The sequence below is a fragment of the Salvelinus alpinus genome, chromosome 39 (assembly GCF_045679555.1).
Source record: "Salvelinus alpinus chromosome 39, SLU_Salpinus.1, whole genome shotgun sequence".
NCBI lineage: Eukaryota > Metazoa > Chordata > Actinopteri > Salmoniformes > Salmonidae > Salvelinus > Salvelinus alpinus.
In genome coordinates this window covers 8,818,152-8,840,515 of record NC_092124.1, presented here as the reverse complement: position 1 = coordinate 8,840,515, position 22,364 = coordinate 8,818,152, and the positions used below count along the sequence as shown (strand labels likewise).

The 22,364-nt window shown below is 40.9% G+C and overlaps 1 protein-coding gene and 1 long non-coding RNA gene across 3 annotated transcripts in view; one reads left to right on the top strand and one right to left on the bottom strand.

The window, feature by feature from the left end:
* LOC139566820 (uncharacterized) overlaps positions 1–4,501 on the top strand; it is a 4,858-nt gene extending 357 nt beyond the window's left edge. The window contains exon 2 of the long non-coding RNA XR_011673162.1: positions 1,090–4,501. This is a non-coding gene — a long non-coding RNA (uncharacterized lncRNA). The remainder of the gene's footprint in view (positions 1–1,089) is intronic.
* LOC139566781 (uncharacterized) lies at positions 1,666–22,364 on the bottom strand. Of its 2 annotated transcripts, XR_011673142.1 has the most exons (6): positions 21,902–22,364; positions 21,013–21,143; positions 20,643–20,810; positions 6,519–6,683; positions 5,976–6,072; positions 1,666–5,774 (listed from the first exon to the last, which is right to left on the bottom strand). XR_011673142.1 is itself a non-coding variant. In XM_071388088.1 (3 exons), exons 1-3 carry the CDS (start codon positions 22,182–22,184, stop codon positions 19,605–19,607), a joined length of 1,620 nt encoding a protein of 539 aa, XP_071244189.1. In that variant the 5' UTR covers positions 22,185–22,364; the 3' UTR covers positions 19,064–19,604. The 2 variants fall into 2 exon arrangements, 1 of the variants encoding a protein (XP_071244189.1); XM_071388088.1 differs by lacking the exons at positions 1,666–5,774; positions 5,976–6,072; positions 6,519–6,683 and having other exon boundaries at positions 19,064–20,810.

Below are 22,364 nucleotides of genomic sequence, written 5' to 3'. Positions count from 1 at the left end.
CATTATACAAAGTAAAAAATAAAACTCCCCCTCCTTCAGTCACATTACAATTTAAATCACATCCCAACACAGGCTCAGGAGTCTGTTAGGGCAGTATCTTCGTTGATAGGGTTACTTGTACTGCCTCTTCTGTCAAATCCCTGAGTCCCACAAAAAACGTTCAGCTGCACTTAAAATTATGCCAATTTAGTCCTATTTCTTCTCCGTTTGTGCTGTGCAGTTAATGACCATTGCAATAAATGCTACAAAGCACACATTTTTACACACACATTCACTGATGCACGCATCTACAGCTCTACTCGTTCCTTCAACTCTTCTCACCGCCTCCATGTAGGACACACGCTGGACAGTCCAATTCTGTCTTGTTCGATCCGGGTGCATCTAACCTCCACTAGCATTCGATACTCTTCCTGTCTGCATACACTTGACACCTTACCAAATATTTAGCATGTAGGCTCTTAAAGGGTATCTCACATAGCCCAACTTTACATGAGGGAGAGATTGTGGATTAAGTGTATTTCTTCATTAAATCTACCATACGGGTCAGTCAACCTGCTCCAATAACTCCACCTACTTCCTCAGGTATTAAATCTGTACACACTTTATGCACCATCCCAGATATAATCCTGTTGATAGGTGCTCTGCTTTGAAGATCCATACACAAAACATTCCACTCATATCTTCTTGAGACACAATGCACACCTCTTCTACTCTGCAGACACACAAAAAATCAAAATAAACCCACTTCTTGTGACTCTGACACCACTTCACCTAACCCATTCCATGACATCTATTGAGACTTAAAACAGATTTCCAAAACACTCACTCAGACTAAAGACGAGTCTAAGGGTTTCCACGACAACTTTACTTCTGTGGTTTCCTTCCTTTTTCGCCACAAACCCACTCATCCTCACTGTCATGACTTTCCATACTCGGACCACTTGCGTTTACACTGAACAGAAAGGATCTATATTAAAGATGAGACCCTGAAGAAGACAGACCTCCTAGTCTCCCACTACTCTCTGTGAAGGCTGAAGCCCAGGGTGACCTGTTCTGTTAATCATTGATACTGTGGTGTTTGTATCATAGGAAACGGAGGGTCTATCTCTATCAGCTCCAGGCCCTGCTTCATCCCTGCACTGAGACTGTGAAGAGAAGGGTCTGGGCTGCAGACTGGATCCCTGACTGGACCATCCATCTCTCTGATGACCACCAGGACTGAGGTTGTTCAGCCCACCTGTCCACTGGTTGTGTTCTGTGTGGTGGTGGAGTTTTTGTCCCTTGTGGTTTGATCCTGGTTCCGACTTGGGAAGGAAGAGTGAAGGCTCTTGATCTAAGGTCCTGATCTGGAGCCAGCCGCTTCAGAGGTCCAGTCTCTACCACCAGCAACACCAGATTTCAGCAGGTTCTCATTGACTGCAAACACTAATTTTACAGAAAAGGATATACAGGTTTATATAAGAAACTCTTTGCTGTACACACAGAAACAAAATGTTAACCACAGTCAAGCCCATTTCTAACACTGTGGTTAAAGTAACTAACAATATGGGGCCTTTGGAGTTTAAAAACATTTCCATAATGGTTGATTCAATAATTAAGTATAATGTTTTGGTTCAAATGAGATAAGGGAAACTGCAATGATACAAAAATAACCAAGTCAGTCAGCACAGAGTAGTTCGTATTTAATTTCAACAAAACACTCACATAACGTGTACAGTAGTTTTATTGCACAAAACGATACATTAAGAGTAAAATAACTTTTCTCAATATGGTAACACTTTACTTTTTCTGTAACCAAGTGGCTGCAGTTCTGGATTTTCTGGAACCTTGCTGTTGCTAAAAATAGAGATTTCTGCGCATGCGGGATCTACTAGCCTTCTCATTTCAGCTGATGCTCTGTGACTCCACTGCCGGAAGTTTACATACACCTTAGCTAAATACATTTAAACTCAGTTTTTCGCAATTCCTGACATTTAATCCTCATAAAAATGCCCTGTCTTAGGTCAGTTAGGATCACCACTTTATTTTAAGAATGTGAAATGTCAGAATAATAGTTGAGAGAATGATTTATTTCAGCTTTTATTTCTTTCATCACATTCCCAGTGGATCAGAAGTTTACATACACTCAATTAGTATTTGGTAGCATTGCCTTTAAATTGTTTAACTTGGGTCAAACGTTTTGGGTAGCCTTCCACAAGCTTCCCACAATAAGTTGGGTGAATTTTGGCCCATTCCTCCTGACAGAGCTGGTGTAACTGAGTCAGGTTTGTAGGCCTCCTTGCTTGCACACGCTTTTTCAGTTCTGCCCACAAATTTTCTATCGGATTGAGGTCAGGACTTTGTGATGGCCACTTAAATACCTTGACTTTGTTGTCCTTAAGCCATTTTGGCACAACTTTGGAAGTATGCTTGGGGTCATTGTCCATTTGGAAGACCCATTTGCGACCAAGCTTTAACTTCCTGACTGATGTCTTGAGATGTTGCTTCAATATATCCACATAATTGTCCTGCCTCATGATGCCATCTATTTTGTGAAGTGTACCAGTCCCTCCTGCAGCAAAGCACCCCCCACAACATGATGCTGTTACCCGCGTGCTTCACGATTGGGATGGTGTTCTTCGGCTTGCAACCCTCCCCCTTTTTCCTCCAAACATAATGATGGTCATTATGGCCAGACAGTTCTATTTTTGTTTCATCAGACCAGAGGACATTTCTCCAAAAAGTACGATCTTTGTCCCCATGTGCAGTTGCAAACCATAGTCTGGCTTTTATTATGGTTGTTTTGGAGCAGTGGCTTCTTCCTTGCTGAGCGGCCTGTTAGGTCGATATAGGACTCATTTTACTGTGGATATAGATACTTTTGTACCTGTTTCCTCCAACATCTTCACAAGGTCCTTTGCTGTTGTTCTGGGATTGATTTGCACTTTTCGCACCAAAGTACGTTCATCTCTAGGAGACAGACCACGTCTCCTTCCTGAGCGGTATGACGGTTGCGTGGTCCCATGGTGTTTATACTTGCGTACTATTGTTTGTACAGATGAACGTGGTACCTTCAGGTGTTTGGAAATTGCTCCCAAGGATGAACCAGACTTGTGGCGGTCTACACATTTTTTTCTGAGGTCTTGGTTGATTTCTTTTGATTTTCCCATGATGTCAAGGAAAGAGGCACCGAGTCTGAAGGTAGGCCTTGAAATACATCCACAGGTACACCTCCAATTGACTCAAATGATGTCAATTAGCCTATTAGAAGCTTCTAAAGCCATGACATAATTTTCTGGAATTTTCCAAGCTGTTTAAAGGCACAGTCAACTTAGTGTATGTTAACTTCTGACCCACTGGAATTGTGATACAGTGAATTATAAGTGAAATAATCTGTCTGTAAACAACTGTTGGAAAAATGACTTGTGTCATGCACAAAGCAGATGTCCTAACCGACTTGCCAAAACTATAGTTTGTTGAAAAGAAATTTGTAGAGTGGTTGAAAAACGATATTTAATGACTCCAACCTAGGTGTATGTAAACTTCCGACTTCAACTGTACACAAAACAGTTAGAAAAAACATAGTTATGTCTCTTGTAACAGTCGTCTAGCAATGTTATTTTTTCATCATCATTGCAAACATGGGCTAAACAGGAGGCAGAAAACTGGCTATATGGCAGCATAACTATAAAGATTTATATCATCACACAAAACGCTAATTGTTTTGTCCCAATGTGTAGACCGTCTTGTTTGAGACTATTTTTTACAGCAATATCAGTTACACCAGACAGAGAAGGTTGTAGCCTTCATACATATTTTTGGAACTTTCATTAAAAAGCTGTTCAGACATATGAGACATCGGCTATATCATCATATCGATCAAATTGCTTTTGGGTTCAGAAGAGGGTGAGTAAATAGAGAAACTTGAACATGCGTAAATAACACATGCGCAGAATGTGATTTGGATCCTTAGATTTGAGAAAGAGGGGATGAAAACTCTATTCGTAGCCTCTGCCTTTCTGTACATTTGGTACCCTCGCTTTGAGAACATTTATTTGAGAATACTTTGGAAAAGGTTCAACATTACACACATCTTCATGTCAAATAAACATGAATTAAGGCACTATCATTTCCACATGATAAAACACAGGCATCAAACAGGACATGGTTGTCACTTTATCAGAGAAGCATTTTTACAGATGCCATCACACCAACCATCAACCCTGCCTCATCATACTCATTCTTTCCTCAGTTCACCTCATCCAGTTCCCTACTACATCCAAAACCAACAGAATTAACTACAAACTAACTAACTAGGACTACATTACATGTCACTATACTCTATACATGGGCCATGTGCATTTTCTGCGGGTCATTCCTGAGATAGCTCCTCTCTGAGAAACTCATTGCATACAGGCGAGTGGCCTCTCTCCCGTGTGGACCTTCAAGTAACATCTTCAGATGATGCTGGTGGAAGAACCTTTTGTCACACTGGGAGCAGCTAATAGATATATCCCGTGTGGACCCTCTGGTGCCTCTTCAGGTGACAAGCATTGGCAAAGCGCATCTGACACTGGGTACAGCCAAAAGTGTACAACCCCCGTGTGCATCCTCTTGTTGGATCTCCACCTGTTTGGGGAAATGCTTCTCTTTGCCATTAGATCTGCTGATAGCGTTACTACTACTGTCATTTGTCAATGGGCTTGTGTAGCGATTTAGTGTTGAGGAACTGACATTGTCTGAGGTCTGGTTTAACATAAGGAGAGAAGGATGAAGGTCAGGCAGTGTTTGTGTTGTTGCAGGATCCATGGTTCAGTTGATAGATCCTATAGAAGGCAGGCTGAAGGCAGCACCTGTTAGGGGGTTAACCTGAGGCGTCAGTCTCTCTGAATCACAACTATAATAGCAGGATGGAGCATCGCTAGCCAAGTCTGTGTCTGTTCTCTCCCAACGCATATGGACACCTCCCCGTAGACCAAATCTACACCTTGCCCTCGTCTCTGCCAGTCTGTTGTCATGGAGACTAAGTTTGGTTGTTGTTCTGTATTCGACTGTGTTTCTGATTGTGGTTATGAAGGGGTTAGGGTCCCAAAGACCCTCCCCATTATTGATTAAGGCGACCTTAAGAGTCATATGTTTTGCTGCAGGCCTTATAATAGATACTGTTATGTGCCTAAAACTCTGCCACTATACGTTGTACAAGCCATCTATATTAGTATTTGTGGTTAAGACCTAGCTGTTGTAAGAGTGTGCTTGCAGACTAAGTCTGAGTCAGACCGAAACTAGATAAAGAGAAGTAACCACTGTCTGGTTTTGACATTTTGATCTTGTGTGACAGTGGACAATGCTAATGAATTCAGAGAAGCTAGTGTACTAGGTTACCTTATAAGGTAACCTCAGCATATTGCTGTATACATACATTGACGTAGGTGATCATACCACCAGGGAGTGATCACTTGTATAAAATCAGCTGCGCCCTTAGGTGGGATGCAGAACTTAATCTGAAACACACATGCTGTGTTTCCATTGTCAACTTCTGTCTGAAATAAAGGTTTGATTGATTTACTTAAAAAATGTATTGTCTGACTGCTGATTTCACCAATAAGCCAATGATTGACAAGGAACCTACCCCGACAGTTAACAGTGTTGTTCCCCAGCCCAGAGTTGAAGACACTGTCCAATCCACTGACCTCCACTATGTCGCCGCTGGTCCTGGCATGCTCAGTGATGTCCTCCCCATCTATGGGAATCCAAGATGGCCGCCCAGTCTCCTCTGTTAGCCTCCAGCCAACCACCTGCATGAAGAGTTTAGAAAATATACTTTAAAAACATGACAGAGAACTCTACTCTGGAGTTTTTGTCAATTACCTGGTCAAGTTCATACATTGTGTATTTTTGTAAGTAAACATAAGTTGTATTGATTTCATTTTATGAATGAAGAAAATTCCCATTGAAGATCTATTACTGTATGTAGGCTATATGTATTTCTCCCTTACCTTGCGCCCCCATCTTTAGTCCACTCAGCAGATCAATGCTCTCTGATCCATCTTGTATGGTGTCTTATTTTATTAGCAGCAGATCAGGCTTCCTATCCTACATGTCAAATCAAATTTTATTGGTCACATACACATGGTTAGCAGATGTTAATGCGAGTGTAGCAAAATGCTCTTACAGTCTACTGACTGTAAGAGATACAGAGTGAGAAATCTGATATAAGCACCCTGCTATGGAGCATCTTCTGATTGGGCAATGAGGGATTGCTATGAGTACTATGCAAACATGTTAGTTGATTTGATTACTTGACACTCTAATGGTTTGATCATTGAAAGGCATGGTCCCACACTTAGGATAAAATGTATCAAGATCTGGGCCCGGATCCACAAAAAATATCAGAGTAGAAGTGCTGATCGATGATCAGTTCCCTACCTGTCTATATAGTCTTATTCATTCTGATCTAAAAGGCACTCCTACTCAGAGAGGCTTTTTGAAAACGGGCCCTGATCGAATACCATTCAGCCAGTAGTTCACAATAGGCTCACCTCAGTAAGACTGTGTGTGGTCCTGTGCTGCTTAGCTGGATCCTCTGTGGGTTCAGGAGGAGGTGTAGTCTGGTTGTCCTCCATGACCATGTTCCCCTGAGGCTTTCCCAGACCCTCCTCACACCCCTCCTCTTTCACCAGCAGCACCTCTGGACCCTCCTCCTCCTGGAAAAGAGAGGTGATACAGATTACACAGACATACACTCCCTCAGGTACATACACACAGATAATAAACACACTTTCAACATGGAGTGTTTACCCATCCCCACTACGCTTGAGTCCTATACTGTAGTTATATAATTACTTTGTTATTTGTAAACACATCATGGTGTTGTGGATAAAAAGAAATCAGCTGAAGCCTGGTAAAGATCCATCCAGTCCTGCTAGTTATAGACCTATTGCACTTACATAAAATCTCTGTAAACTAATAGAAAATTAGATTGTGGGTAGATTGCTGCATTATCTGGAACATAGGGGTCTATTAAGTCCATCTCAGAGTGGATTCAGAAAAAGAAGGACTACCCTTGATGCATTGGTTACAGTTAGTACCTAGGTGACCAAAGCTTTGGCAATGAAGGAAGTGATGTCAAAAGTATATTTTGACACAAAAAAGCATATGATACAATGTGGAGGGAAGGTCTACTGATTACATTGCATGGCATGTGTACATTCTCCCACCTATACAACTGGATTATGGATTTGTTTGACCGAACCTTCCAGGTCAGGTTGGAATCGGAGTTATCAAGAGAATATGAGGTGGAAAATGGAACTCCACAGGGTAGCACCATTAGTCCCACCTTATTCACGTTGATGATATCTTAGGAAATATCGGACCGGGTATGGGGCGGCCTTATATGCAGATGATGGTGCCATTGTAATAGATAAAAGGCAAGGAGCGGTTTTAGTAGCAGAGGAATGATCCTTATCATGGGGTTTCAAGTTATCTGTATTTAAACCATGTTCGCGAAACAAAAAGATAAAGGAAGATGTCAGTGATAGATTATATTTACAATGATTGGAAATGGTAACAGAATTTAAGTATTTGGGGCTATGGTTTGAGAAAAAGCTTACATGGAGGCATCATATTACATGTATTGAGACTAAATGTAAGAAAGTATTCAATCTTATGAGGACAATAGTGACTGGGGGGCAGATAGGCAATTTTTTGGCCCAGAGATCGGGAAAAGGGTTGATGAATATGGACTCAGGGACCTTGTTATTGGGCCATCTTTGGCAATAGGAAATGTGCCACTGTGAATATACAGTATGTTGATCTTAGTCTAATCCAACGTTTCCCAAACTTGGTCATCGGGAACCCAAAGAGTGCACGTTTTGGTTTTTGCTCTAGCACTACACTAAGCCTACTGGATGACAAATAGTTTATAACCAAGACAGAATAACTTTTTCCTACATAACATAGGTACAGCAGATCCCCTTATTGTATGGGACACTTTTAAATGTCAATCAAATTTATTTATAAAGCCCTTCTTACATCAGTTGATATCACAAAGTGCTGTACAGAAACCCAGCCTAAAACCCCAAACAGCAAGCAATGCAGGCGTAGAAGCACGGTGGCTAGGAAAAACTCCCTAGAAAGGCCAGAACCTAGGAAGAAACCTAGAGAGGAACCAGGCTATGAGGGGTGGCCAGTCCTCTTCTGGCTATGCAGGGTGGAGATTATAACAGAAAATGGCCAAGATGTTCAAATGTTCATAGATGACCAGCAGAGTCATATAATAATAATCAGTGGTTGTAGAGGGTGCTACAGGTACAGTACCTCAGGAGTAAATGTCAGTTGGCTTTTCATAGCCGATCATTCAGAGTATTTCTACTGCTCCTGCTGTCTCTAGAGAGTTGAAAACAGCAGGTCTGGGACAGGTAGCTCGTCCGGTGAAAATGGCATCTAACTGTGCCTTTAGGTGCCATTTCTTTTTTAGGTCAAAGGAGTTCATCTTAAAAAGGAAAAAGAAGAACTAACAGTACAAATAGATAGTTATAAAAACAGTACCATAGAGGCAGAGAATAAGTTAGAGGGTAAACAAATAGAAATGGAGGAACTTATTCAAGAAAGATCAAGTGTAAATATTATAAAAATAAAGCGAACTGGATGGAATAAATATTTGTTTTATCTTCAACATAGAAATGATTCACCAACTTACAGTTTGAAGGAGGAAGCAAAGTACTTTAAGCATGTTTTAATTTCAGTCTTCTCCATTAAAAAGGTATTGTAGGATATTATTCATTCTAATTAGACAGGTGTTTTACATGGACAATACATTGGAGATAATATACAGTGTATTCGGAAAGTATTCAGACCCCATGACTTTTTCCACATTTTGTTACGTTACAGCCTTATTCTAAAATTGATTAAAATGTTTGTTTTTTCATCAATCTACACAAAATAACCCGTAATAAAGCAAAAACGTTTTTTTTATCATTTTAAAGGCTTATGTAAATAATACTTATGTAAATAAGGTATGTTTTTATTTTTAATACATTTGCAAAAATGTCTAAACCTGTTTTCGCTTTGTCATTATGGGGTTTTGTGTGTAGATTGATGTGGAAAACCCCCCAATTTAAATAGATTTTAAAGTAAGGCTGTAACATAACAAAAGGGGGAAAAATCAAGGGCTCTGAATACTTTCCAAATGCACTTTAAGACAAATACTGGAAACAAAAGAACACTATGACATTTTTTGGGGGGGGGAACCAGGTCTGGTATTCCTTTGGTAAAGGCCTTTGATAAAGTACGACTGGAATTTATATATAAAACGCCTGGACTATTTTAATTTGAGAATCTCTTATACAATGGGTTAAAGTTATGTATAGTAAACTCAGGAGTAAAATAGTAAATAATGGCTACTTCTCTGAAAGTATTAAATTGTCAAGAGGAGTAAAACAAGGTTGTCCACTATCGGCATATCTATTTATGGCCATCGAAATGCTAACTTTTAAAATCAGATCCAACAATAATATCAAGGGGCTAGAAATCCAGGGCTTGAAAACAAAGGTGTCATTGTACGCTGATGATTCATGTTTTCTTTTAATTCTGCAATTTGAATCCCTGCACAGCCTCATAAAGGATCTAGATAACTTTTCTAACCTCTCTGGAGGTTCATAAAACCAAATTATGATAAATGCCATATTACATCTAAAAAAAAAAAAACTTTTACATTACTGTGTAGTTTCCCAATAAAATTATCCGACAGTAAGGCGGACATACTCGGCATTCATATCGCGAAATAAATAAATTCTCACTACAATACATTTTAATATAAAGTTAGCCAGATTAGATAAGATTTTGCTCCCAATGAAAGGACAACACCTGTCTATTTGTGGAAAAATCACCCTGATTAATTCTTTAGTCATATCCCAGTTTACCCATTAATTTATGGAAAAATCACCCTGATTAATTCTTTAGTCATATCCCAGTTTACCCATTTATTTATGTTCCACTTTATTTGGAATGGCAAGCCAGGAAAAATTTAAATGGGCCTATTTCTATAATGAATATGAATTCGGAGGGCAGAAATGATTAAATATGAAAGCATAGGAAAGGCTTCAGTCATTCAAAAACTATACTTAAATCCTAGTTGGTTCTCCAGCAGAAAAGCAGAAAAGAAAAGATCTCCATAATATCGCTATTTTTAAAACAAGCAATAGAAAGCTGGTTGCAATTTCAATTTAATCCACCAGAAAAAAAAACAGAACAAATATTAGAACAAATACATGACCAAAGGTATATGGACACCTGCTCGTCATGTGCATTAATATGGAGTTGGTCCCCCCTTTGCTGCTTTAACAGCCTCCACTCTTCTGGGAAGGCTTTCCACTAGATGTTGAAACATTGCTGCGGGGACTTGCTTCCATTCAGCCACAAGAGCATTAGTGAGGTCGAGCACTGATGTCGTGCGATTAGGCCTGGCTTGCAGTCGGCGTTCCAATTCATCCCAAAGGCTTGTGTGGCCTACCACTTTGTGGCTGAGCCATTGTTGCTCCTAGACGTTTCCACTTCACAATAACAACACTTACATTTGACCGGAGTAGCTCTTGCAGGGCAGAATTGTGACTAACTGACTTGTTGGAAAGGTGACATCCTGTGACGGTGCCACGTTAAAAGTCACTGAGCTCTTCAGTAAGGCCATTCTACTGCCAATGTTTGTCTATGGAGATTGCATGGCTGTGTGCTCGATTTTATACACCTGTAAGCAACAGGTGTGGCTGAAATAGCCGAATCCACAAATTTAAAGGGGTGTCCACATACACTACCGTTCAAAAGTTTGGGGTCACTTAGAAATGAAAAAAATACATGAAATTAGTTGAAAAATTAATAGGAAATATAGTCAAGACATTGACAAGGTTACAAATAATGATTTTTAATTGAAATAATAATTGTGTCATTCAAACTTTGCTTTCATCAAAGAATCCTCCATTTGCAGCAATTACAGCCTTGCAGACTTTTAGCATTCTAATTGTCAATTTGTTGAGTTAATCTGAAGAGATTTCACCCCATGCTTCCTGAAGCACCTCCCACAAGTTGGATTGGCTTGATGGCCACTTCTTACGGTCAAGCTGCTCCCACAACAGCTCAATAGGGTTGACTGTGCTGGCCACTCCATTATAGACAGAATACCAGCTGACTGCTTCTTCCATAAATAGTTGTTGCATAGTTTGGAGCTATGCTGTGGGTCATTGTCCTGTTGTAAGAGGAAATTGGCTCCAATTAAGCGCCGTCCACAGGGTATGGCATGGCGTTGCAAAATGGAGTGATAGCCTTCCTTCTTCAAGATCCCTTTTACCTTGTACAAATCTCCCACTTTACCACCAACAAAGCACCCCCAGACCATCACATTGCCTCCACCATGCTTGACAGATGGCGTTAAGCACTCCTCCAGCGTCTTTTCATTTTTTCTGCATCTCAAGAATGCTCTTCTTTGTGATCTGAACACCTCAAACATAGATGTCTGTCCATAACACTTTTTTCCAATCTTCCTCTGTCCAGTGTCTGTGTTATTTTAGCCAATCTTAATCTTTTCTTTTTATTGGTCTGAGATATTGCTTTTTCTTTGCAACTCTGCCTAGAAGGCCAGGATCCCGGAGTCGCCTCTTCACTGTTGACGTTGAGACTGGTGTTTTGCGGGTAAAGCTGCCAGTTGAGGACTTGTGAGGCGTCTGTTTCTTAAACTAGACACTAATGTACTTGTCCTCTTGCTCAGTTGCGCACCGGGGCCTCCCACTCCTCTTTCTAGTCTGGTTAGAGACAGTTTGCGCTGTTCTGTGAAGGGAGTAGTACACAGCGTTGTACGAGATCTTCAGTTTCTTGGCAATTTATCGCGTGGAATAGCCTTAATTTCTCAGAACAAGAATAGACTGATGCGTTTCAGAAGAAAGTACTTTGTTTCTGGCCATTTTGAGCCTGTAATCGAACACACAAATGCTGGTGCTCCAGATACTCCAGATACTCAACTAGTCTAAAGAAGGCTAGTTTTATTGCTTCTCTAATCAGCACAACAGTTTTCAGCTGTGCTAACATAATTGCAAAAAGGTTTTCTACTGATCAATTAGCCTTTTAAAATGATAAACTTGGATTAGCTAACACAGCGTGCCATTGGAACAAAGGAGTGATGGTTGCTAATAATTGGCCAATGTAGATATTCCATAAAAAATCTGTCGGTTCCAGCTACAATAGTCATTTACAACATTAACAATGTCTACACTGTATTTCTGATCAATTTGATGTTATTTTAGTGGACAAAAAATGTGCTTTTCTTTCAAAAACAAGGACATTTCTAAGTGACCCCAAACTTTTGAACGGTAGTGTACGTTTGTATATATCGTTTATTATGGTTAAATTCAAATATACTAATCGATGAAAATAAAAATGGAAATTTATTAAAAACTGTAATCTTTGTAAATGATATCATAAAGAGGACTGGTGGAGTTGTCGCACATGCAGTTAACAAAAATATATGGAAATGTCTGCTCTATCCAAAATTACAACCAACTGATTGCAGCATTGCCACAAAAATGGAGGAGGCAAGTGGAAAGGGGAGAAGGTAAGGAACTTGTCTGTCGGCCGTGCATTAAAGACCAAAATTTGCTAAAGAAAATTGTGATAATTAAAAAAAGTTAACCAGTTTCATTTAAGGACCAAAAAATGTACAGCTGCACCATACAAAATAGTTTTGGATGTACCGATTCCATGGCACATGGTTTATGAACTGATACACAAAACGACGCCGGATTCAAATCTTAGTTTTTCAATTTAAATTATTATACAGAATTCTTGCAACCAATGGAATGTGGCTTACGAAAGTATTCACCCCCCTTGGCACTTACAACCTGGAATTATAGATTTTTTTGGGGGGGGGTTAATATCATTTGATTTACACAACATGACTACCACTTTGAAGATGCAAAATATTTTTTGGTGTAACAAACAGATAAGACAAAAAATACAGAAAACTTGAGCATGCATAACTATTCACCCACCCAAAGTCAATAGTTTGTAGAGCCACCTTTTGCAGCAATTACAGCTGCAAGTCTCTTGGGGTATGTCTCTATAAGCTTGGCACATCTAGCCACTGGGATTTTTGCCCATTCTTCAAGGCAAAACTGCTCCAGCTCCTTCAAGCTGGTGTTCTCAATTAGTTTGAGGTCTGGGCTTTGACTAGGCCATTCCAAGACATTTAAATGGCTCCCCTTAAACCACTCGAGTGTTGCCTTAACAGTATGCTTGGGGTTATTGTCCTGCTGGAAGGTTAACCTCCTTCCCAGTCTCAAATCTCTGGAAGACAAACAGGTATCCCTCAAGAACTTCCCTGTATTTAGCGCCATCCATCATTCTTTCAATTCTGACCAGTTTCCCAGTCCCTGTCAATGAAAAACATCTCACAGCATGATGCTGCGACCACCATGATTCACTGTGGGGATGGTGTTCTCGGGGTGATGAGAGGTGTTGGGTTTGCGCCAGACATAGCGTTTTCCTTGATGGCTAAAAAGTTAAATTTGAGTCTCATCTGACCAGAGTACCTTCTTCCATATGTTTGGGGAGTCTCCCACATGCCTTTTGGCGAACACCAAACTTGTTTGCTTATTTTTTTCTTTAAGCAATGGCTTTTTTCTGGCCAAGCCCAGCTCTGTGGAGTGAACGGCTTAAAGTGGTCCTATGGACAGATACTCTAATCTTTGCAGCTCCTTCAGGGTTATCTTTGGTCTCTTTGTTGCCTCTCTGATTCATGCCCTCCTTGCCTGGTCTGTGAGTTTTGGTGGCTGGTTTGTTGTGGTGCCATATTCTTTCCATTTTTTAATAATGGATTTAAATGGTGCTCCGTGGGATGTTCAAAGTTACTGATATTTTTTTAACCCAACCTTGATCTGTACTTCGCCACAATTTTGTCCCTGATCTGTTTGGAGAGCTCCTTAGTCTTCACGGTGCCACTTGCTTAGTGATGTTGCAGACTCTGGGGCCTTTCAGAACAGGTGTATATATATTGAGATCGTGTGACAGATCATGTGACACTTAAATAAAGTCCACCTGTGTGCAATCTAACTAATTATGTGACTTCTGAAGATAATTGGTTGCACCAGATCTTATTTAGGGGCTTCATAGAAAAGGGGGTGAATACATACAGTATGCACACACCACTTTTCTGTTTTTTTGAATTTTTTTTAAACAGGGAATTTTTTTCATTTCACTTCACCAATTTGGACTATTTTGTGTATGTCCATTACATGAAATCCAAATAAAAATCTATTTAAATTACAGGGTGTAATGCAACAAAATAGGACAAACGCCAAGGGGGATGAATACTTTTGCAAGGCACTGTATATACAGTGGGGAGAACAAGTATTTGATACACTGCCGATTTTGCAGGTTTTCCTACTTACAAAGCATGTAGAGGTCTGTCATTTTTATCATAGGTACACTTCAACTGTGAGAGACGGAATCTAAAACAAAAATCCAGAAAATCACATTGTATGATTTTTAAGTAATTAATTTGCATTTTATTGCATGACATAAGTATTTGATCACCTACCAACCAGTAAGAATTCCGGCTCTCACAGACCTGTTAGTTTTTCTTTAAGAAGCCCTCCTGTTCTCCACTCATTACCTGTATTAACTGCACCTGTTTGAACTCGTTACCTGTATAAAAGACACCTGTCCACACACTCAATCAAACAGACTCCAACCTCTCCACAATGGCCAAGACCAGAGAGCTGTGTAAGGACATCAGGGATAAATTGTAGACCTGTACAAGGCTGGGATGGGCTACAGGACAATAGGCAAGCAGCTTGGTGAGAAGGCAACAACTGTTGGCACAATTATTAGAAAATGGAAGAAGTTCAAGATGACGGTCAATCACCCTCGGTCTGGGGCTCCATGCAAGATCTCACCTCGTGGGGCATCAATGATCATGAGGAATGTGAGCGATCAGCCCAGAACTACACGGCAGGACCTGGTCAATGACCTGAAGAGAGCTGGGACCACAGTCTCAAAGAAAACCATTAGTAACACACTACGCCGTCATGGATTAAAATCCTGCAGCGCACGCAAGGTCCCCCTGCTCAAGCCAGCGCATGTCCAGGCCCGTCTGAAGTTTGCCAATGACCATCTGGATGATCCAGAGGAGGAATGGGAGAAGGTCATGTGGTCTGATGAGACAAAAATAGAGCTTTTTGCTCTAAACTCCACTCGCCGTGTTTGGAGGAATAGAAGGATGAGTACAACCCCAAGAACACCATCCCAACCGTGAAGCATGGAGGTGGAAACATCATTCTTTGGGGATGCTTTTCTGCAAAGGGGACAGGACGACTGCACCGTATTGAGGGGAGGATGGATGGGGCCATGTATCGCGAGATCTTGGCCAACAACCTCCTTCCCTCAGTAAGAGCATTGAAGATGGGTCGTGGCTGGGTCTTCCAGCATGACAACGACACGAAGCACACAGCCATGGCAACTAAGGAGTGTCTCCGTAAGAAGCATCTCAAGGTCCTGGAGTGGCCTAGCCAGTCTCCAGACCTGAACCGAATAGAAAATCTTTGGAGGGAGCTGAAAGTCCGTATTGCCCAGCGACAGCCCCGAAACCTGAAGGATCTGGAGAAGATCTGTAGGGAGGAGTGGGCCAAAATCCCTGCTGCAGTGCGTGCAAACCTAGTCAAGAACTACAGGAAACGTATGATCTCTGTAATTGCAAACAAAGGTTTCTGTACCAAATATTAAGTTCTGCTTTTCTGATGTATCAAATACTTATGTCATGCAATAAAATGCAAATTAATTACTTAAAAATCATACAATGTGATTTTCTGGATTTTTGTTTTAGATTCCGTCTCTCATAGTTGAAGTGTACCTATGATAAAAATTACAGACCTCTACATGCTTTGTAAGTAGGAAAACCTGCAAAATCGTCAGTGTATCAAATACTTGTTCTCCCCACTGTATATGGGGGATACAACCATCCCAGCTCTGCAGATTTTGCTGTGAAGAGACAGAATCATTAGACCCCTTGTTTTGGTACTACCCATATGTAGCTTGTTTTTGGTTGCAGGTTCAGGAATGGTTGAAAAAATGCAACATTTACTTGGAGCTAACTCTGCAAATAGCACTGCTGGGTGATTTGATAGTCATAGTCAATCAATCATACTCTTAGCATAGGTGTTTCTTTAACTTTAACTTACAATCTGTAGAAACTGAGAATTGAAAGGTTCAGAACTTTTGTGAAAAATCACAGCACAGTGGAAAAATATATGGCAGCTAGAAATCAAAACTGGATGGTGTTCAGAGATAGATGGGAGGGGTTGGGGTAGCTGAACGCTGGGTGTGAATACTTAAGTAAATTAGATTTCTGGATTTCATTTAATACATTTGCAAAAATCTCAAAAAACATGTTTTCACTTTGTCATTATGGGGTATTGCGTGTGGATGGGTGAGAAAAAAAATCGAATTAATTTTGAATTCAGGCTGTAATGTAACTAAATGTGGAATAAATCATGGGGCATTAATACTTATTTTTTTGTACAATCTTTTTTTACAATACATCCACATACAAATGACAACATACAGATGCTCACAAACATCCACATCATCTCTGCCCAGACCCACCTGCTCACACCCCCATCACTCTCTGCCAAATGGCCTCAAACTGCACCATTTTGTTTCTCTCCGTCGCCGGCACACTTTCAACATTTAGATAATACAGCATTTGACCTTTCCATTGCTGAAATGTGAAAAGCTATCCAAGAATTGTTCCATAGGGTTGTTAGTGAATGATATTGGTTCTTGTAGAATACGTTTCATTTTCTTCCATATTGTTACAGTGTTCTTAACTATGAAGCTGTTCATGTTCTTAGCTTTCTTCTTTGAAAATAGACAAGTGAAACAATTCTTGGTATGAAGGCACTGTATTTCCATATTGAAGCCATGCATTACTTAGAACAATGTGGACTGCAAACATGTTCAACATATTTAGCAATAGATAGGCCTAGATTTTGTTATTTTGTTTCTGTATGCTACTTAACAAACTTGTCTATATTGGAACATTGGATATAACGGTTATTTAAAGCTTTCAGGAATTTTTGCAGGATATTTGATTTGCATCAACTGATAAAAAAGGAGCCCACTAGAGTATGTAACCCCAACCAAACCTTCACTGATTTGATCTTGGTGTCTGATAAATCTAAGATTTTTTAAAAAGTGGTGTCATTCCCTTGGGGATTAGTGATCATTCTATGATTTACTGCACAAGGTAAAAAAAAGAAAAAAAAAGCTCTCACTGTCACAACACAATAACTGCGAGACCAATGAAACATGATAACAAAGATGCATTTATTGATCAATTGAGTAAAGTTAACTGGGACCCATAACTTCAATGTCTAGATATGGATAATAACTGAAAACCCTTAAAAAATTAAAAAATGTTATTTAACAAAAACACCAAAAAAAGAAACAGGTTAACTATTTCACAAAATGTTTCTTAAGCATTGTGGATACTACGGCTCCATGGAAAACTGTTAGAATTAAACAAAGAACTGAACCTTGGATGAATCAGGAAATCCTTGAGGCCAATAAATCAAGGAATACTACTTTTCAAGAATATAACAGTACCAAAGATGAAGAGCCTCTCAATAGACACATAATCCTAAGGAAGAAATCTAGTCAGATGATTGAAGATGCCAACAAAACATTTAAAAAAACTAAAATAGTGAAAATAAGAATAATACTAAGAAGTTGTGGCAGTCACTAAACAGTGATGGGCAGAAGGCAAATTGTAAAATAGTTGGTCTGGAGGTCATTGGGGAAATAACATTTGACAAGGAAGTGGTAACTGATAAATTCAAAACCTTTTTCACAACAGTTGCCACAAATTTGGTTGAGAAGCAACCTGATTGTACTGGAGTGTTTGGTTATGGTCAGGTTTGGACGCTACAGTTGTTCTCGTGAGAAAACCGATTTTCAGGATGTCTCATGGTCACCAACTCCAGCCCTTTCTCGCCACCACTAGCTACTGCACCCACAATTATCGCTGTGAAAATAGCAAACATATTTCAGACACAACCCTGGACCTGTTGCATTACTGCCAGCGCTAAGATTTATCATTGCATTAGGTTTGTTATTATAGAGTCTTTAGAATCAAAAGTCCCATTTTGTGTTTATTAAACATAAGCAAGAGTAAAATACACCATATGAAAACCACACATCAACAAGAAAAGTCAGCATGAACTTGATAAACTGCATTAATTTTCTCATAAAAGGTGTCTTGGGAAATTGTGTGAACATCATATATCCTACACAGTACAAACAATATGTAACAGACTTTTCAGGCTTATATATGCCTTTATATACAGGCTCAAAATGGCCAGAAACAAAGACCTTTCTTCTGAAACTTGTCGGTCTATTCTTGTTCTGAGAAATTAAGGCTATTCTATGTGAGAAATTGCCAAGAAACTGACGATCTCGTACAACGCTGTGTACTACTCCCTTCAAAGAACAGCGCAAACTGGCTCTAACCAGAATAGAAAGAGGAGTGGGAGGCCCCGGTGCACAACTGAGCAAGAGGACAAGTACATTAGAGTGTCTAGTTTGAGGAACAGATGCCTCACAAGTGCTCAACTGGCAGCTTCATTAAATAGTACCCGCAAAACACCAGCCTCAACGTCAATAGTGAAGAGGCAACTCCGGGATGCTGGCCTTCTAGGCAGAGTTTCAAAGAAAAAGCCATATCTCAGACAGGCCAATAAAAATAAAAGATTAAGATGGGCAAAAGAACAGACACTGGACAGAGGACCCAGAGTCGCTTCTTCACTGTTGACGTTGAGACTGGTGTTTTGCGGGTACTATTTAATGAAGCTGCCAGTTGAGGACTTGTGAGGCGTCTCTTTCTCAAACTAGACACTCTAATGTACTTGTCCTCTTGCTCAGTTGTGCACCGGGGACTCCCACTCCTCTTTCTATTCTGGTTAGAGCCAGTTTGCGCTGTTCTGTGAAGGGAGTAGTACACGGCGTTGTACGAGATCTTCAGTTTCATGGCAATTTCTCGCATGGAATAGCCTTCATTTCTCATAACAAGAATAGACTGATGAGTTTCAGAAGAAAATCCTTTGTTTCTGGCCATTTTGAGCCTGTAATCGAAACCCCAAACGCTGATGCTCCAGATACTCAACTAGTCTAAAGAATGACAGGAGTGATGGTTGCTGATAATGGGCCTCTGTATGCCTATGTAGATATTCTTTTTTAAATTTTTATCAGCCGTTTCCAGCTACAATAGTCATTTACAACATTAACAATGTCTACACTGTATTTCTGCTCAATTTGATGTTATTTTAATGGACCTAAAAAAAAAGTGCTTTTCTTTCAAAAACAAGGACATTTCTAAGTGACCCCAAACTTTTGAGCGGTAGTGTATATCACACAATGTCTGGATGCGATATTCTATCCAGGAATATTCAACACTGAAATCTGTTTCTCTCGTTATTCCAAATGATTCTGTGGATCCATTCTGCTGACAACAATGAAAATTCATCTTTGTCTTTAATGCAGGGTTTGATGTAAATGTGAGAAGCTATTGAGTGGAATGGTTTCTTTCTATGTTATAGAGTGGAATGGTTTTTCTGCTGGTGTATCCTGAGGCATCTCCTTTCTGAGAACCTCTTCCCACACTGCGTACAGGCGAACGGCCTCTCTCCTGTGTGGACCTTCATGTGCATCTTCAGGTGGTCCTGGCGGGAGAACCTCTTCTCACACTGTGGGCAGCTGTAGGGTTTCTCCCCTGTGTGGACCCTCTGGTGCCTCTTCAGGTCACCAGCCTGGACAAAGCGCATCTGACACTGGGTACAGCTGAAGCATTTCACCCCTGTGTGGACCCTCTGGTGGATCTCCACCTTCTGGGGGCAGCTGAAGCCTTTGTTACAGAACATGCAAAGGAACCGTTTCTCTTTAATATTGCCTGATGTGTCTTCCCCTCCCGGAGCCAGGGCTTTAGCCCTGTCATTTGAGTTCAATACCTGATCGAAACGGACGCTTCCATGTGAATCGGAAGGCCCCATCGACGCGGACACTGGGTCGCGATCCCTGAACGCATGTAAAGAGGAGGGGGTGGAGATATTTAGATTTGTCTCTAAGCTTCCCCTGTAATCTAAGAAATCTCTGCCCTGTGAGTGTCCCTCTACGAGGTGACTTTCTGCATTCCATGTGGGAGGAACGTCGCCCTCCACTTTCACAGTCACTTCATCTACGACGATAACCTCCCCTTTCTTATCTAGGCACCCTTCAGAGTGTACACTACTACTGTACCGGTTCCAGTCCCCTTTAGACAGATCAGTCTGTGTCTCTAAACCCAAAGGCATGTTGCCTGGGTCCATCTCTGTAGCATAAGAACAAGACGGATCATCACCGCCAATGTTTAACACATCACCATAGCTATCCCCACGGGTATGAACCATCCTGTGGCTCTGATGAAATACCGGTAAATACTCCGAGCCAGGGGCAGGAGGACAGCCCAGTCTCCCCAGGCCCTGTCTCTCTGGGTCTGATCTGTGGTCAGATCCTGTGTGTAAGAGCCTGTGTGTTACAGTTAAAGTCTCTGTGTCTGTCTCTGACTTGAGGACGGTGTTCGGCATTCCACTGACCTCCGTGATGCTGCGTTGGGTCCTGAGCGGCGCTGGGGCGGTATCCTCCGTGGCTACAGGGGGATCACCAGCTGCTCCAGTCTGGTTGTCTCTGCTGTGCCGTGGGTCCTCCTCTCCTTCAGACCTCTCCTGCTTGACCCCAGGACCTGCAGCCTCTGCATCTGCAGACTGACACAAGAGAGGACATTACTATCAGTACATGGGTTGAATTGGATAACAATGTCAAAGGGAAGTCTCAAGCTCCCCTATGGCATATAACTTAGGATGTAAATGTAAGCAAGTGAATAGCTGAGGGGAGCCTTTGAAATAAACCGTCCACATTTGATTTACAAAGTAACTGTAATTTTTTACATAACACTATTACACTAACCTCTATCATGATAACATGCTGGGTTGAGGTTCCACTCCCCTCATCAACAGTGATTGTTTGATCATCTCTCCATGTATTGTGCCCTGCTGGCTTCACAAAGTTTCTGTGGCCTCCAGTGATATGTCCTTCTCCTGAGAGAGTGATTGGGGGAAAAGAGGTGGTTAGGTTAGCTACTGTCAATGCAACAGTATATTGTACACTATAGACACTGTCTAGAATTGACAAGGATGTAAGGTAACATTTCTCATAACTTCTTGATATACGATTTATTGATTGATGTATTATGTTCCATGCATCACATTGTTTTCATCGAGTAAATAATAGGAAATGCAGTACATCAAGAACCTGGTAAGAATTTTGTTGTGGGTCATCTTTTGTATGGTGTATGGGTTACGTTGATGCCACAACAAGGAGTACTCTTGTTGATGCTGTTAATTACCTTCCACAAGTAAGATATTCACACTGTGCTGTGGGAGTTTAGTAGCAACTAGCTATACCGGTTCGTTAGTATGTGTTATAATGCTTAGCTTTGGCACAAGATGAGCAGTGCTCTAAGTTTCGTTAAACCATGAAGCAAAAGAAGACAATCACCAGACGCATGCCCACTATATATGAAATTCCCATGAACAACAGTAGCCAATAGAATTACAGGGGACGTGCCAACACTTGGTGAGCACCATATAATCCCTATGGTTTGAGGTGCAATGACTGTACAATAGCTACACTATGATATTGGCTCTTATTTGCACAAGATAGCCATGTAAATCAGGGGAATTATTGCATACTATCCAAAAACTGACCAAGACCCAAATCTGGGTAATACATCTAAGCATATGTGCAGAGGGGAAACGGGCGACAGGCCGTTGCCGCCTCGGCCTGCTAAATGTACCTCTTGCCATTCCTCTGTATCGGTCGAGGATCTTAACACTACTGGGACGACTGGCGAGTACGCGCTCTCGTATTGTCCTCTCTGCGCGCTCCCGTGACACCTTCAGTTCCAGTAGCTGTAGTTTCCTCCGCAATCCCCTGTTTTCTTTCTGGCTTTGAGTTACTTCCAAACGAAACACTGCATAGTCGTCGTCTACGAGTTTACAGATCTCTGCCACGGCTGCATTCGCTAGTACCTCCATGATGGAGGCTATTTGAGTGTGAAAACCCACACAGTTAGCCATTGTTAGCAGCTAGCTAGCTTTACCTCGATAACATCTATAAACCAAGTCTTGTATCAAACGTGAATTAAAGACTACATGGTTTAAGTATGAGTTCCAGGGTGTTAATGAACGTCTAAATAACAATAAAAAGCTGACGTGTAAATGGTTCTTGGTCTTCTTTGTTATCATGGCGTTCCACAT

Bases quoted from the DNA above. Each gene is read 5' to 3' on its own strand.
- LOC139566781 (XM_071388088.1), bottom strand. From the start codon at position 22,184: ATGGCTAACTGTGTGGGTTTTCACACTCAAATAGCCTCCATCATGGAG. The intron at 21,144-21,901 runs GTACATTTAGCA...TCACTCTCTCAG, and splicing joins ATACAGAGGAATGGCAAGAG to GAGAAGGACATATCACTGGA. The intron at 20,811-21,012 runs GTTAGTGTAATA...CTCTTGTGTCAG, and splicing joins AGCATGTTATCATGATAGAG to TCTGCAGATGCAGAGGCTGC.